This window comes from Prionailurus viverrinus, chromosome D1 (assembly GCF_022837055.1).
Source record: "Prionailurus viverrinus isolate Anna chromosome D1, UM_Priviv_1.0, whole genome shotgun sequence".
Taxonomy (NCBI): Eukaryota; Metazoa; Chordata; class Mammalia; order Carnivora; family Felidae; genus Prionailurus; species Prionailurus viverrinus.
In genome coordinates, this window is record NC_062570.1 from 99,865,540 (window position 1) to 99,880,018 (window position 14,479).

Genomic DNA, 14,479 nt, shown 5'->3' on the forward strand with positions numbered 1-14,479 from the left:
AAGGAATTATGGGATCCAAGCAGCTTAGAAATGTGTGGGTATGCAATCAATTTTCCCTAGGGAAGTCACTCCTTCAGAATTCAAAACAGACACACATATCCCTTCAAAAACTTTTATTTGTATGAACAGTTCCTAGCTCTTAGTTTATCTTAGAGCTTTTAAAAGAGTAGAGACCTTATATATTTAGGTTTGAAAAAAGTTTCTGCTATTAATCAGAAATAATCCTTTCTACTTCTTTCTGGCTTACCCCTTGGAGTAAGCCAAAAATAAAACCATATTGTACGTTTCCTGACAGAGAGATGAGAAAACAACAGACACAAGTCCTGAATTCTAGAGTTGATGCTTGCTGGTGAAGGACACCTTCAGCTTAGAGCATTCTCCCAACCAAAGCCTGAAGGAAAACTCTAACACCTAATTCTTTGTGGAAAAATTACCAACTACCCACTTTGCAGGCTATAGAAAAAAGATGGGGCACATTTCCTTCTGTCCTGGATCAGAGGTGCTTAAGTTACTTAACACTGATCAGGTAAAGACGGGAGGCTGTGCCGATGATCTGAGAAAAGGCTTGTTCTATGAGGCACAGGATTACCAGGGGACGGCAGAGGACAGGCTTGTCTACTCTCCGTTCAAGCAGCCAGCTCAACAGCAGCAGTCTAAAAAGCCCCAAATGGAACACCCCTATGGGTTCAGGAGGGACTGAGGGGCTGCCCTTTCTAACGTGTGCCAAAAAAATAACATAGTACTCTGATCGGGGCCCCAGAGACTTCGAGTTTGGATGGATAGGTGCTGGAAAAGGGGAGGGCAAAAGTCAGCTGCTTTTCCCCTATAGCCTTAGGCCAACACAAACTGCAAATTAGTAAGCAGCACCTTAATGCCTCTGGTGACAGTTATAGCTGAAGTGGCAGGGTCAAGCTTGTAGGTGTTGGCATCCCCCTTTTTATATCGGTCCCGGAAAACATAGATACTCCCATTACAGCTGGCGATCTTCCAGAGGGATGGGGCAGAGCTCCAGGCCTCAGGAAGGCAAAGCCGGGTAAAGCTGTCTAGGAGGGGATTGTAGCACACCAGGGAGTCCCCTTCAGCCACGATGAACACCAGATCCTTATGCACAGCTGCATGCATGCGGCCTGCGAAGGGCAGAACATAGGGCTTCACGTGGCATTTGTCTGTCTCTGTGTCAAAGCATTGGATGAGTCGGGAAGGTTTGGTAAAGAAGTCCAGGTCATTCTCCTCCCCCCCTAGTAAGTAGATGATCCCGTTAAGGTTGGCACCAGCGGCCCCTGACACAGCCACCTCTAGCTGGGTTGTCTCTGTCCAGACGTTATCACCTACCCGATAATAGATAACTGCATTGGAGAGGGTATCCTGCAGTGTCTTGCCACCCAATGAGTATATGGCATCTTTCCCAGGCACAGACACCAGGGTGTGCTGGAGCCGGTCCCGGGGCAAAGGTGCACACCATTCCCAGTCCACAGTGGCATTGTTGCACTTCCACATGCGCCGTGGGATGGACCCTCCCACCACGTATAAGTCTCCACCATGCTTGCAGGCTGCAGTGATCTGGTGGCACAAGCTGTTTTGGCCACTTACACTGATGGAGTCATCTTCCGCACAGTGTAAGGACACAGCCAACGAGTGGGTACGAGATGACTCTTTCCCGATCAGGTAAATGTGCACATTCTCCCCGATCTCCTATTGGCAAAATTAAAATTATAGATGACATCTATCAGTTCTAGGCTAAGACTCAGCTGAGACACAGATCTAAAGGTTCTGGACCACACACTTGTATCTTGCTCTAACCCGCTACTTCCCTCTGGTTTTACTGTATGCCATCCTGACTCTCACCTTTCAGTCATTATATGCTGGGGCAGAGAATCTGTTGCTCTCATCCTGAGCTGGTGCTTTAGGAAAAAGGTGCTTAGGATTAACGCAATGGTGAAAGTAGTTCTCTCAAGGAACTTTATGGAGCTCAGAGGCTGAGCTATGGTTTCTAGGCTCATGCACACATCCTCCTCCCCAGTTCTTAACTTTGAGCCAGAGATGACTTAATCACCATCACCAGGTATCAAAGAGGCCAGATCAGTAGATGGCTGGAATGTATAGATATTATGGTGTCCCAACCCGAAAGCAAAATCTGCCTTACCTTCAAGCTAGTCCTGAGTGACTCTGCAAAAGCCTCTCTTTCTTCTTTATTAAAATTGATCCAGGCTTCTATTGCCTCTGTTGGGTTCTGAGAACATGGAACTCCATCTGTGAGAGCCAGAGGAAAGGCATGGTCAATGGCAATCCAACAATCCAAAAGGGAAATTTAGAGCCAGTGGCTTTAAAGATACAAACCGCTTTGTTATACTACCACCATGTATGTACGTGCGTGTGTATAAGAAGTTAACCTACATTGCATTATTTCTTTTAATCAGAATGGATGACTTGATATGCTCATATTTGCCATGGAAGCAGTCTACAGGCTGCAGAGCTCACACCTGCTAAAGTATAGCATACCTCACTAGCAGGGCCAGGATTGTTTACCTACAATTGCCGCATCACTTAAAAAGTTTCTTTTTTAAAATTTTATTTTTTAATGTTTATTTTTGAGAGGGAGAGAGACAGAGCACAAACAGCAGTGCAGAGAGAGAGGGAGACACACAGCATCTGAAGCAGGCTCCAGGTTCTGAGCTGTCAGCATAGAGCCTGATGCAGGGCTCGAACTCACAGCCTTCGAGATCATAACCTGAGCTGAAGTCGGATGCTTAACTGGCTGAGCCACCCAGGTGCCCCTCACTTAAAAAGTTTCTTATGTAAGGGCACCTGGATGGCTCAGTCAGTTAAGCCTCCGACTCTTGGTTTTGGCTCAGGTCATGATCTCAGTTTCTGGGATCAAGCCCTGGGTTGGACTCTGTGCTGTTAATGTGGAGCCTGCTTGGGACTCTCTCTCTCATTCTCTCTCAATAAACTTTAAAAAAATAAGTTTTTTAAAAATAATTTTAAGTTTATTTTATTTATTTATTTATTTATTTACTTACTTACTTACTTATTTATTTTGAGAAAGAGGGGGAGAGAGAAAATCCCAAGCAGGCTCCACGCCATACGTGCAGAGCCTGATACAGGGCCCGAACCCATGAACCTCGAGATCACAACCTAAGCCAAAACCAAGAGTCAGATTCTTAACCAACTGAGCCATCCCCCCACCACCAAAGTAAGCTTCGTTTTAAAAAAGTTCCTTATGTAAATACCTTGACCCATCAATTTACTTAGATAACTAGTCCCACAAGTACGTGCAAAGTACAGGATAGATGAGAACAATTATACACAAAAGATACCAGAGTATAAATACAAACAGCTCCTCACTACATTTTGGGGGTGAGCCCTGCTTTTTTTCTAATTCAACACTTGTATATAGACCCTTGAAAAACATAGGTTTGAACTATGTGGGTCCACTTATATGCGGGTTTTATTCAATAAATACAGTACAATATTGTAAGTGTATTTTCCCTTCCTTATGATTTTCCCAATAACGTTTTCTTTTCTCTAGCCTTACTGTAAGAACACAATACATACAGTACATGACACGTACAACATACAAAATATGTGTTAACGGTTTTTGTTAATGATAATGCTTCTGGTCGACAGAAGGCTATTTGTAAAGTTTTGGGGGAGTCAAAAGTTACACATGGAATTTTGACTGTGCAGAGGTTGGCAGTCCTAATCCCCACGTCGTTCAGGGGTTAACTGTGTATTGCACAGTACTATTATATTTTCCAGGTTTCCTCCCCTAAAAGAGATTGCCTGTGACAACAGCTAACTCGCAGCTGAATCTCTCAGAAAGCATCTAAATTCCTACCAGGAATAATAACGTAAATTGGAACACCAGAAAGCCTGAAGGCTCCTTTCTCCTGAACTAGAATGTCCACTAAACATCATATGCAAGTAACTGAGTATGACGGGCCCCATCCCTCAACTTACCCGAGATGATATCAGTGAGCAGATGGTGGGGCAGGTGGAGAAATTCCTCTGTGCTCTGCAGCTGGGCCAGGTGGGCCTTGGCACAGTGTTTGGCAGCAGTGTACAGCTCAGGATCGCTGTGCCTGTCTGCCAGCCACATCACCTGAAGGCAGTTCCCCACCTGCACGGTGCGGGCCAAGAACCGAGAACATTCCTCAAAGAGAGACGTCAGCTGATACATGTCTGACACCTCATAAATTTCCTGCAGCTCTTCAGCTCGAAGTTTCACAGTCCCGTGGTAGATATAATCAACCAGGAGCTGGAAGACAGACTCACTGACATCCTGCAGTACAATTACCCGGTTGTGAGCCTCCTTCAGGTTGGAAGTGAACATGGACCGGAAAAAGCAGCTCTGAGCTGAGAGGACCAGCCGGTGGAGCTGAAACTCCCGGCCTTCCACCGAAATGGTGACATCAGCAAAGAGCTCTTCCTCCAGACACAGTTTCATGATGCCCTGAGCCACACGGCCTGAGTGTGACCGATCTTTGAAAGTGTAGTTCACAAAGTAGTTTTCATCCATGGATGCTCCAGGCTCCTCTGGTGATTCCATGGCAGCCAACTTCTCTCTCTGCCAGCTGTCTGCAAAGCAATACCACCCTGAGTAATGGGGAATTCACAGTCTATGAATCCAACTGTTCAATTTATGGAGGGAGAAGGTAAAAGTGAGAGCAAAGTGGGCCAAGATTGGCCTTAGTCCTGGCCCTAATGACATCTCAGAAGCTCTCCTTCAACCGAAGCTGGGTTCATTTTCCTGCAGTGACACTCCATTCCTAATGAAATCGATAAAACGTCCTACTCTGGGTGTTTCCGTATAAAAACAATATTCCTTTCCATAATGTAATAAAAACCTGGCTATTTAGGTCAACACATGAGAGCAAGCGACTGGAGGAAATCTATGATATTAAAAGCCGGACAAAAAGCCTTACTAACCAAATGACTATTGGGCATAAAACTAGTGAGGCTCTGGGCAGGAGAACCCAATAGACCCCAGCGACCTTCTGGTCGAGGCCCCTCTTCCCCCACGTGCATGGAGTTCAGACCTTCCAATATGAGGCTTGGCCTGGGACATCTGTTAGCTCCACATTTTCTCTTTTCTGAGCTTCTCCCCCCTCACGCCCTGATGACTTCCCAAGACTCCGTTCCAGAACTAGAGACGAAGCCCCGCCGTCCCAGCAAGGGGCACTAGTAGGCCTAACGCCAAGTACTGTGTCCCCGCTTCACCTGGAGTCGCCTGGGAAACGGTCGCTAGGGAAACCACTCATCTCTCCCCCTTCCCCTATCCCCTCCACGCCCCCTCCCGGCCACGCCCGCCGGCCCTCGTCAAAAGCTTAGCTCAGGGAGCGGGGGAGGGGTGTGGAATGTGGAACCCAGACCCCTGCCCCTTCCCTTCCTCTCACCCCTCCGGTTCATTAGGGTCCTCGCCTTCTCTACAGTCTCTTCCACACCAAACTAGGGCTACGTTCACCTCACGGCTTCCCCACCTGCCTGCCTCGGTTTCTCACCTGTTTTCCCTCCTTTCATTCCGAAGCCCGGAACCCGGAACCTCTGCTTCTAGCCCCGCGTCCGCCCGGAAGAAAATCAGATGCATGCTTCCGCTTCCGGTCCGTGCCCTTGGAGTTCCGTGCCCTGTGGGTCTTGGATGCCTGGTCTGTAACCTGGAACATGGCCGCGACGGCGGCTGCTGCGAGGGGCTGGTGGCGGGGTCTCGTAGGGTCCGTGGCGTTGGCCAGGGGTAAGCAGGGGGCAGCTGGCTGAGGCCCTGGGCGGGAGCGGAGGCGCGCCTGGCGCAGGGAGCCTATCAGGCCTCACTCTACGCTTATTTTTCCGTACAGTGGCCGGGCGACCCTCGGTGCTGTTGCTGCCGGTGAGGAGGGAAAGCGTCGCGGCAGACACGCGCCGTATGTGTGGGCCGGGCCCTTCTCGGGACTACAGGCGGGGGACCCTTCATTCTTTTGGATATTTGCCCTTGTCCTGGGATGCCCTTCCCTGCGTCCTTTGGCAGATCTCTGTGGAGACCTGACTGCAGTGGTCCTCATGCAAGCAGAATCGAACTCTTCGCTGTGCCCTTTTAGCTCCCTGTTACGGCCTTGATTGACCCCTGTCCATCTCCATGATTCCTTTTCTCTCCGATTAAACTGTCAGCTCTTTGAGATCAGGAAACAACGTTTGGGTCTCAGAGCCATTATGATAGTAATTCACATTAATTGAGTGCTTCTTGTGTGCCAAGCACCTTGCTAAGCGATTTAGCGAGGGATCTTAGTCCTTAGGACAGTCTTACGAGGTACATAGCATTGTGCTCTTCTTACTATACATTAGGAAACAATGCAGAGAAGTAACTTACCCAGAGTCACAGCACTAGCGAGTGACAGAGCAGGCCTGTCTGCTGCCAGAGTCAGACAACACTTAACCATGATGTGTGCGGTCCATGATGTGTGGGTACTCATGGTTTAGGGTTGCATGCATGCGTGTATGGAGATATATTACAATCAACATAAGTAGACTGGGAGTCAAGAGACCTGGTATTTCCCCCTTTCTGGCCCTCAGTTACCTCAATGGCGGGGGGGGGGGGGGGGGGGGGGGTTGACTAATCTGTGAGGGCTCTTCAGCCCTGCAGCTCTTAGCTTGAGAGCCTGCTGTGAGCCAGGTGATAAGGAGATACAGAAAAGCAGAAATTCTCGTTCCCACCCTTAAAGAGTTCCTGGTCTGGTAAAAGAATTGAGACACACTGCTTAACAAAAATGCAGGCATTGTGAAGGAAGAACTAGGGAGTAGCTTTGAGAAGAGGCAAACACCCCAAACGCAGTAGTAATAAGGAGAGTCTTTGTGGACTCTGTAGGTGACATTTTCCCTAAGTTTTCATCAATTCCTATTCCCTGGAACCCTCCACTCTCACCTTCCTCAGGATTCTTCAGGGAGCCCTGCTGGGAGACAATACCCCTTACAGACCCAGGAGACTGAATGTAGGCATGGCTGCTGCCTTCTCCATTCCTTTGTTAAATATGCCTTCTCCTTCCAGCCACTGTCCGACCACGGAATGATGTGGCCCACAAGCAGCTCTCAGCTTTTGGAGAGTATGTGGCTGAAATCCTGCCCAAGTATGTCCAACAAGTTCAGGTAATATTCACTATTGTTGTTTGGTCATGGGTCAAGAAAGAACCATGTTCTCAGGGCATGTAGGAGTAGGCAGCCTGGTATCAAAGAAACCAAAGACTCTTCTACCCCACTTGGACTGCTTTCTCTGCCCTCAACCAGGACTCCTACTAACGTTAACTGCTCTCTCAATAGCTCTTTTTTTCCCTCACCTTTCCCTTTCCACGTCTGCAGGTGTCTTGCTTCAATGAGTTAGAGATCTGTATCCATCCTGACGGAGTCATCCCAGTGCTGACTTTCCTCAGGGATCACACCAATGCACAGTTCAAATCCTTGGCTGACTTGACAGCAGTGGACGTCCCCACCCGGCAAAACCGTTTTGAGGTCAGGAGATTTGAGAAGGTTTGGGGAGTAAAGGAAAGAAAAGGGACAGACAAGTTTTAGGATGACAGCTACCAACGGGAACCATAGTCCTCCTCAGTTTCGGTTTGGGTCAAACAATACAACACAGCAGTTAAACTGGGGCCTCGGATTAGGCAGACCTCAAGTTTGAATCCTAGCTCTGCCACTAACAGGCTATGTGACTTCAGGCATTTTGTTTAGTTTTTGTAAGCTTTAGATTTCTTATGTGCAAAATATATGTGAAACTGTCCCTACTTTATATAGAGTGGCTGTGAGGATGAAATGAGATCGTTCAGGTAGATTGCCAGCATGGAGCAAGTTCTCCATATATTTAGCTGTTGATATTTACTGATCATCTACTATCGGCCAGATCCTGGGATCAAGGGAGAAGTAGCACCCAACACCTGCCCTCAAGGAGTCCCCCACGCTCTAGTGAGGGTGAAGGACACATAAAGAGCTTACTGTAATAACATATGATGCATGGGATGTTAGATGTTATGAAACTGCAAGAGGGGCTCTCAGAGTCCTGTATGGGAGGCTTCTTTGAAGGGAGAGAGAATGTGCTGAATCTTAAAGGATGACCAAGAGATCAGGAATTAGCTTGCTAAGGATTGGGGCCAGGAGTAGCATGAGCAAAGACAGGCATGCTGACATCCTAAGGTGTAGCATAGCTTAGGCCTCTGGAAGTAGTTGTAAATATAAGAATCTTGAGGATTTTGAGGCTCAGGACAGACAGCAGGTTCACAGGTAGAACCCTTAACCCACCTCGTGCCTCAGACCCTGTGGCCATCTTGGTCTTCCAGCTCCTCTGTTCTCTCTAGATTGTTTACAACCTGCTCTCTCTGCGCTTCAACTCCCGGATCCGTGTGAAGACCTATACAGATGAGCTGACACCCATTGAGTCCACTGTTCCTGTGTATAAGGCAGCTAACTGGTATGAGAGGGAGGTGAGTTTCTGGACATAGTGGATCCTGCCTCTGGGCCAGAGTTGCAGAATTAGTTGAAATAACTGCATGCAGTGCATCCTCACCCGTGTGTTGGCTGATGGACTGAGTTGCCTGAGGGCCTTTTTTTTCTAGATCTGGGACATGTTTGGAGTTTTTTTTGCTAACCATCCTGATCTAAGGAGGATCCTGACAGACTATGGCTTTGAGGGACATCCTTTCCGGAAAGACTTTCCCCTATCTGGCTACGTTGAGGTAGGAGGAACCTTGAACTAGGGCAAATGGCCTCAGGGAAAGACTGGCAGGGAACCTGGGGTGTGCTGAGCATGGCAGGAAATATGGTCTGTGAATTGTGGTGATTTAAGAGCATAGGCTCTGTATCAAATCCTAGTCCCAGTTTTGTAACCTGGGGTCTGTTACTTAATTTATCTATGACAGTTTTCTCATCTGCAAAACAGGAACAGTAGTACTTAACTAATAAGATTTACAGTGAGCTAGGGGTGCCTGGGTGGCTCAGCCGTGAGGCATCCACCTTGGGCTCAGGTCATGATCTTGCAGTTTGTGAGCTTGAGCCCCTGCTTCAGGTGAGCTCAAGCCCTGCTTTGAGCTCCACTGTCTCTCTCTCTCTCTCTCTCTCTCTCTCTGTCTCTCTCTCTGCACCTCATGGTATTCTCTCTCTCCCTGTTTATGCCCCTCACTCAAGTGTGCTCTCTCTCTCTCAAAAATAAATGAATTTAAAAAATAATAATAAATAAAAATCTACTTAAAAGATTTACATTGAGCTAAATGATGTTAAAGCCTAGTGTATTGTAATTACTCAATTGACATTAGCCATTATTGTAATGATCATTTTAATGACCAAGGCAACCTTGAGGACACACTTTGTCCACAGGTCTGAAAGTGGAGGATCATTTTACCCTGCCCTGGATCTCTGAGAAGGCAGCTGACAGGGAAGACACTAAATGTTTAGCCCCTGAGGACGGTTAAAGGCAGGACTAGTAACATGTGACTACAAGGGCCTTACGAAGAATTTCAGTGCTTTGCTTTACTACCCTTGTGCTACAGGTTGTTTATGAGCAGGAAGATGGTCCATTGCATACAAACATATGTGTCATTTTGTAGAAAAGTAACTTTTTAGAAATGCTGAGATAGTGGCAATCCCCCCTTCTGTACCGACATATGCCTGCTTTCTTCATGTTTTGCATGGTCCCATTTCCTTCTCAAGCTACTTCTGGTCAGGACTCCTTCCCTCTCCTCATTTTCACTGTCTGGCCTCCCTTACCTGCTTTGCCTCTTCACCTGTTTGTCTTTACTTTATCCAGCTGATCCTCCAGACAAGAAAAGCCATGCCAGCAGTGCCTGGGTCGCTCAGTCGGTTGAGTGTCCAGCTTCAGCTCAGGTCACAATCTCACGGTTCATGGGTTTAGCCCTGCATCAGGCTCTGTGCTGACAGCTCAGAGCCTGGATCCTGCTTCAGATTCTGTTTCTCCTTCCTCTCTGCCCCTCCCCCACTCATTCTCTCTCTCTCTCTCTCTCTCTCTCACTCTCTCTCTCTCTTGAAAATGAATAGACAATAACAACAAAAAAAACAGAAAAGAAAAGCTATGCCAGATTTATTGCCTTGCACCTTTATAGTGATAGTGCCAAAGCCACACGGTCTGAACTTGAGTGCTTGCCAATTTAGGTTTACTCTTTTCAGCCACAGACTTGCTCCCTAATCCCCAACAAATGCTTATAAGCATTTCCTTATAAGAGTGGATGGGTGAGCAAAGTCAGTTGTGCTGCAAAAGCAGCTCAGAGCTTATGATGTGGGGATGGTGAGCAGGGGAGCCTGACTGGGTGATTGCAGGCCGTTTTGGATTGTGGTTGGGATGGGACTTGATTGGTAATACAGACATGCCTGGAGACTTGTTGACAGAGGCTGGGATAGCAGTCAAGGACAGGGAAGTAAAGAGACTGGTGAAGTCCCCCATAGCCTTGGGAAAGTAGGCTGCTTAGCAGCTCTGAACAAGGTCTTCCTCAGTGCTTAAGCCTGCTTTTCTCTTCTGCAGTTACGCTATGACGATGAGGTGAAGCGGGTGGTGGCTGAGCCAGTGGAGTTGGCCCAGGAGTTCCGCAAGTTTGACCTGAACAGCCCTTGGGAGGCTTTCCCTGCCTATCGGCAGCCCCCTGAAAGTCTCAAGCTCGAAGCTGGGGACAAGAAACCTGAAACCAAGTAGCTCCAGGGAAGGCATGTGGATACTGGAAAACGCCTTAATCTATACTAAGCGTCCCTGTAAATAAAATCCTTAGGCTAACCACTTCTTGTGTGCTTTTGGGTAGAAGTGAAGCTTGACTCGGGAAAGGGAAGATTCAGCAGGGGTTTTTCCCTCTCCCTTAAAGAGACTCTGCCAAACCAGGAATCTCTTTTAATGGGACTGAATAGTGCAGTTGCAGTCATGGTGACCTGCAAGCCTGGATGTACTTCTGAGGGAGGGTTCTGGAGCTGAAATGGAAAGTTCTCATGGTCCACAGGGCTTAGGATGGGTGTGGCATGGCATTTCCTAAAAACTGGAGGGCCCTTAACAACTAGAGGAGAAAACTCCTTGTTACAGCCAACCGTCTGGTGGCAGCTGATGGATGAAGGGGCCTGGGTGGAACCAGGGAACCCCTCCGCCCCCATCTCATCTAAGCATCCACAGGGTTCCATGAGCCATGACTCATTTTTGAGTCTTGAGCCATGAAACCTCCTTGCAATCTAACGGCCCATCATGTTTGGGCTAAGGTAATCTTCCTAGACTCTAGCCAGAGCTGAGAATGTTGTAAGCAAGCAAAAGAGGTCCCAGGACTGGTGCAGAATGTACTCAAAGCTGCAGCTCTATCTTCCAGGGGACAGGACTCCCTACCCCAGCCAGCCTGGGGCCTGTTTGGCTGGTGGCTGAGCACCTAAGTTGGAAGCGCTCGACTCTGCCTGTCCATGAGACCACCCAAACAGCTCACCGTGCCATTGGAGGACCAATGCAGTTGCAGGACCAAGCTTTGCAGCTGATGCTTTTGGCTGCTGAGGGGCTCCCTGGAGGCTGGGCTGGGCCTGACTGGGTGTTGAAGCCTGAGTTCAGCTGCAGGATGTTTTGGGGGTGAGGACAGATAGTAAGGTAGCGTTACTGCTGGGCTCTTTCCTACCTCTTGGGGGGTGGGGGGAAGGGTGGGGCAAGCTGGAGCTGTTTGCTACCAAGCTCCGTTTTCTATTAACTAAGCATCCCGCCCATCTGGGCAGGAACAGGCTGAGGGCTTGACAAGCAGGGAGCCAGGCTTCTACTGCCAACAACTTAAGATTCCACTTTTCCATGGGATGGAAAGGTCCTGGGAAGTCAGAGCCAGCCCCTCCCTGTTTAGCATTGAAGGCTGACACACAAAATAGGAAACGCCTGAGCCGCCTGCAGTGGAAAGTTGGAGCTGCGGTGTGTGGCAGGCGGATGCAGGAGCAGAGAGCAGCTGGGGAGAGAAAGACTCAAAGGACGTGGTGGGGCACAGCTAGGACGATGCAGTTCCTGGATTGGCTAATAGTAGCCACTTGCCTTCTCCCTGGGGTAACTGCAACCCAGCACTATCCAGGTACCGGGGCTTTAGGGTGGGGTGGATGGGAACCAAGGAAGGCTGTTGGCTGACAGCAGTTAAATTTGGTTCTATCTGAACCTAGCAGGGCCTAGAAACTGTGGGCAAGGTGGGTACCAGACTGACCTGTGCAGCACGTGGTAATGGTCTGGGCCCCAATCCCAGAATCAGAAAGGTCCAAGTGAAATGAAGGGAGGTAGTCCTAGGTGCCCTCAGTGCCAGCCCTGGACAGAGCTGGGCAGTGGCCTTATTCTAGGTGTGCAAAGCAGGACCTCCGGACCTGCCCTGGGCTTGGGACAATCATTCTAAGGGCTGGGCAGCAGACCAGAGTGAAATGAAGGAAGCTGCAGCAGACAACCCGCCTTGGCCTGGCTTCCCTGGCCTCCACATGAGCACTACTGAGGAGCAAGGAAGGAGCAGCTTCCTCCAAAAGGGGTCCTCGACCTTTGGGGAGAGTCACTGGCACTATTTTAGATCACACTGTCCCAGATGATTACAGGGAGGGGAAGTGGGAAGTGAAGTGTCTTGTGACCCAATGGTCTGGAGCTCTTTGCCAAGGGAACTGCAGAAGTTCAAGGAGGAGTCCTGGACACTTGCCGAGGTGGTATCTGGGTTTGGGATGATGATTTTGGGATCACAAGACTTATGCCTGGGAGGGAGGATGTCAATGTGCATGTGTCTGTAAGGAAAGGAGGACATGGGGTGGCACTCCTACTCTTTTGTAGATAGAAGAACCTCTTGGCATCCCTACCAAGGAGCTAAGGGGCACTTCTGGGAGGCTGGGGTGTTCAGGGTGGAGCCTGGCAGGGGCCTGACTCTTTTCTGCTGCCCCAGGGCAGCCCATGAACAGAGCCAGCGTGGGAGGTGGCCTGCAGGAGCCAGAGGCCCCGGAAGTGATGTTTGAGGTCTTTCCTCCAGCCTGGGATATGGGGGTGGGAATGTCCAGAGGTCCCTAAGCTCAGGGTTGGGAAGGGGGATGTCTTAAGCTGGGCCTGCTGGGGGAGGGGGGCCACCCAGCATGGGTCCTACTGCCTGCTTATGCCCCCACAGCCCACTCTTGCTCCCTGCCCTGCCCCCACCCCCAGGCTCCAGCCCACCCCTTACACGGCTCCCCTTACAGCTGCTTTGGGCTGGGCTGGAGCTGGATGTCATAGGGCAGCTGCACATCCAGGACGAGGAACTGGCGTCCACACGCCCAGGCCGCCGACTCAGGCTCCTCCTGCAGCACCACGTGCCCAGTGACTTGGAGGGTGCTAAGCAGCGGCTGCAGCAGTTCCAGGACCTGCGGAAAGGGCCTCCTCTTAGCCCTTGGGACTTTGAACACCTGCTCCTCACAAGCCTGTCCTGTGTCTACCGGCTCCATAAGGCTAGTGAGGCTGAGGAAAGAGGTCGCTGGGCCCAGGTCTTCGCCCTGCTGGCACAGGAAACACTCTGGGACCTATGCAAGGGTTTCTGCCCCCAGGGGCAGCCCCCTTCTCTGGGACCCTGGGCCTTGATCCTTGACCCCTTTCCCTGACCCTCCCCAACTCCTACCCCAAGCCAGACCCACCCGGGGCAGTGTTCTTTCCACTGTGTTCAGGTCTCTGGCCTTGGATTGTACCCTGGAACCCACTTTACCCCTTCCCCATTTTCTTCCCTGAGCTCTGGCAGGCTAAGAGCCTGGGTCTCAGGCAGCAGGCACAGACTCGCGGGTGTGTGTATATGTGTGTGTGTATGTGTGTGTGTGTGTGTGTGTGTGTTGGGGTCAGGGTTGAGAAGTGTGCTCAAGAGATGCTGAAAAAGCAGCTGCCCTCAAGAAAGCCAAGTTAGATGCTCCAACTCCCACCCTGGCAGTCCATAACAAGTCCTGTGGAATCTACAGGAGCCTTGTGAATGCTCAGCACCCAGTCCTAATTTAGATACCCCTTTTAAGTCCAACCAGTGCTCGGAGTCCCTGAGCCCCAAGTTCCCCATTTGGACTAGCCATAGACTACACATCTTTAGTCCTGTCTGTTGGAGGAGGAGAGGAGGAAAGCAGGTGGAGAAACATTACCTTTTCTGGAGGGGGCGGGTGGAGACAGGGAAGCGGATATTTTTTGGTCCATCTCAACAAGGCTCAATTGAACACCTCGAGTGGGGAGTAAGGCTGTGAGGGCAGAGACAAGCTGAGGTTGGCTGGTGTAGTCCTGATCCTGTGTAGCTATTCCATTAAATGTTCTGTTCTGGCCTCCTGGAGCCTGTGTCCTTCTATGCCAGAGTAAGTTGTTTAACCCTTGTCCTGGGCAAAACACCCTCCCTGTCCTGGGAAGGCAGGAGTTGGGGCAACCAGGTATCAACTCATTCCTCACACGCCCTGCTAGAAGAAGGAATGTTCTGTTTCCTTGAATCCCATCCTCCCAGAAAGTTAGCAGGGTGTGGCCCCTTGTCACAAGAAGGAACCAGCCAGACCCTAAGAATGACGTCGTAGATCA

General features: G+C 49.7%; 3 protein-coding genes across 5 annotated transcripts; 2 read left to right on the forward strand and 1 right to left on the reverse strand.

The window, feature by feature from the left end:
• Window positions 1–98: 98 nt before the first annotated feature.
• KBTBD4 (kelch repeat and BTB domain containing 4) lies at window positions 99–5,561 on the reverse strand. Of its 2 annotated transcripts, none has more exons than XM_047824146.1 (4): window positions 5,502–5,561; window positions 3,961–4,578; window positions 2,144–2,250; window positions 99–1,692 (listed from the first exon to the last, which is right to left on the reverse strand). In XM_047824146.1, exons 1-4 carry the CDS (start codon window positions 5,518–5,520, stop codon window positions 832–834), a joined length of 1,605 nt encoding a protein of 534 aa, XP_047680102.1. In that variant the 5' UTR covers window positions 5,521–5,561; the 3' UTR covers window positions 99–831. The 2 variants fall into 2 exon arrangements, with proteins under 2 accessions (XP_047680102.1, XP_047680103.1); XM_047824147.1 differs by lacking the exon at window positions 5,502–5,561 and adding an exon at window positions 5,040–5,099.
• On the forward strand, window positions 4,628–10,735 carry NDUFS3 (NADH:ubiquinone oxidoreductase core subunit S3). Its single transcript, XM_047824151.1, has 8 exons — window positions 4,628–4,655; window positions 5,528–5,731; window positions 5,832–5,897; window positions 7,016–7,113; window positions 7,324–7,473; window positions 8,313–8,438; window positions 8,571–8,690; window positions 10,487–10,735. Exons 1-8 carry the CDS (start codon window positions 4,643–4,645, stop codon window positions 10,652–10,654), a joined length of 945 nt encoding a protein of 314 aa, XP_047680107.1. The 5' UTR covers window positions 4,628–4,642; the 3' UTR covers window positions 10,655–10,735.
• Window positions 10,736–11,763: 1,028 nt separating this feature from the next.
• FAM180B (family with sequence similarity 180 member B) lies at window positions 11,764–14,235 on the forward strand. Of its 2 annotated transcripts, XM_047824153.1 has the most exons (3): window positions 11,764–12,029; window positions 12,864–12,934; window positions 13,150–14,235. In XM_047824153.1, exons 1-3 carry the CDS (start codon window positions 11,891–11,893, stop codon window positions 13,543–13,545), a joined length of 606 nt encoding a protein of 201 aa, XP_047680109.1. In that variant the 5' UTR covers window positions 11,764–11,890; the 3' UTR covers window positions 13,546–14,235. The 2 variants fall into 2 exon arrangements, with proteins under 2 accessions (XP_047680109.1, XP_047680110.1); XM_047824154.1 differs by lacking the exon at window positions 12,864–12,934 and having other exon boundaries at window positions 13,115–14,235.
• Window positions 14,236–14,479: the final 244 nt, after the last annotated feature.

Excerpts from the sequence above, each read along its gene's own strand:
- FAM180B (XM_047824153.1), top strand. The coding sequence starts at position 11,891 with ATGCAGGAGCAGAGAGCAGCTGGGGAGAGAAAGACTCAAAGGACGTGG. Across the intron at positions 12,030-12,863 it reads TGCAACCCAGCACTATCCAG|GGCAGCCCATGAACAGAGCC; the intron begins GTACCGGGGCTT and ends CTGCTGCCCCAG. Across the intron at positions 12,935-13,149 it reads CCCCGGAAGTGATGTTTGAG|CTGCTTTGGGCTGGGCTGGA; the intron begins GTCTTTCCTCCA and ends CTCCCCTTACAG.
- KBTBD4 (XM_047824146.1), bottom strand. Across the intron at positions 2,251-3,960 it reads GCTCACTGATATCATCTCGG|ATGGAGTTCCATGTTCTCAG; the intron begins GTAAGTTGAGGG and ends TGGCTCTCACAG. Across the intron at positions 1,693-2,143 it reads CACTCAGGACTAGCTTGAAG|GAGATCGGGGAGAATGTGCA; the intron begins GTAAGGCAGATT and ends TTTTGCCAATAG.
- NDUFS3 (XM_047824151.1), top strand. Across the intron at positions 5,732-5,831 it reads GTCCGTGGCGTTGGCCAGGG|TGGCCGGGCGACCCTCGGTG; the intron begins GTAAGCAGGGGG and ends TTTTCCGTACAG. Across the intron at positions 5,898-7,015 it reads CGTCGCGGCAGACACGCGCC|CCACTGTCCGACCACGGAAT; the intron begins GTATGTGTGGGC and ends TTCTCCTTCCAG.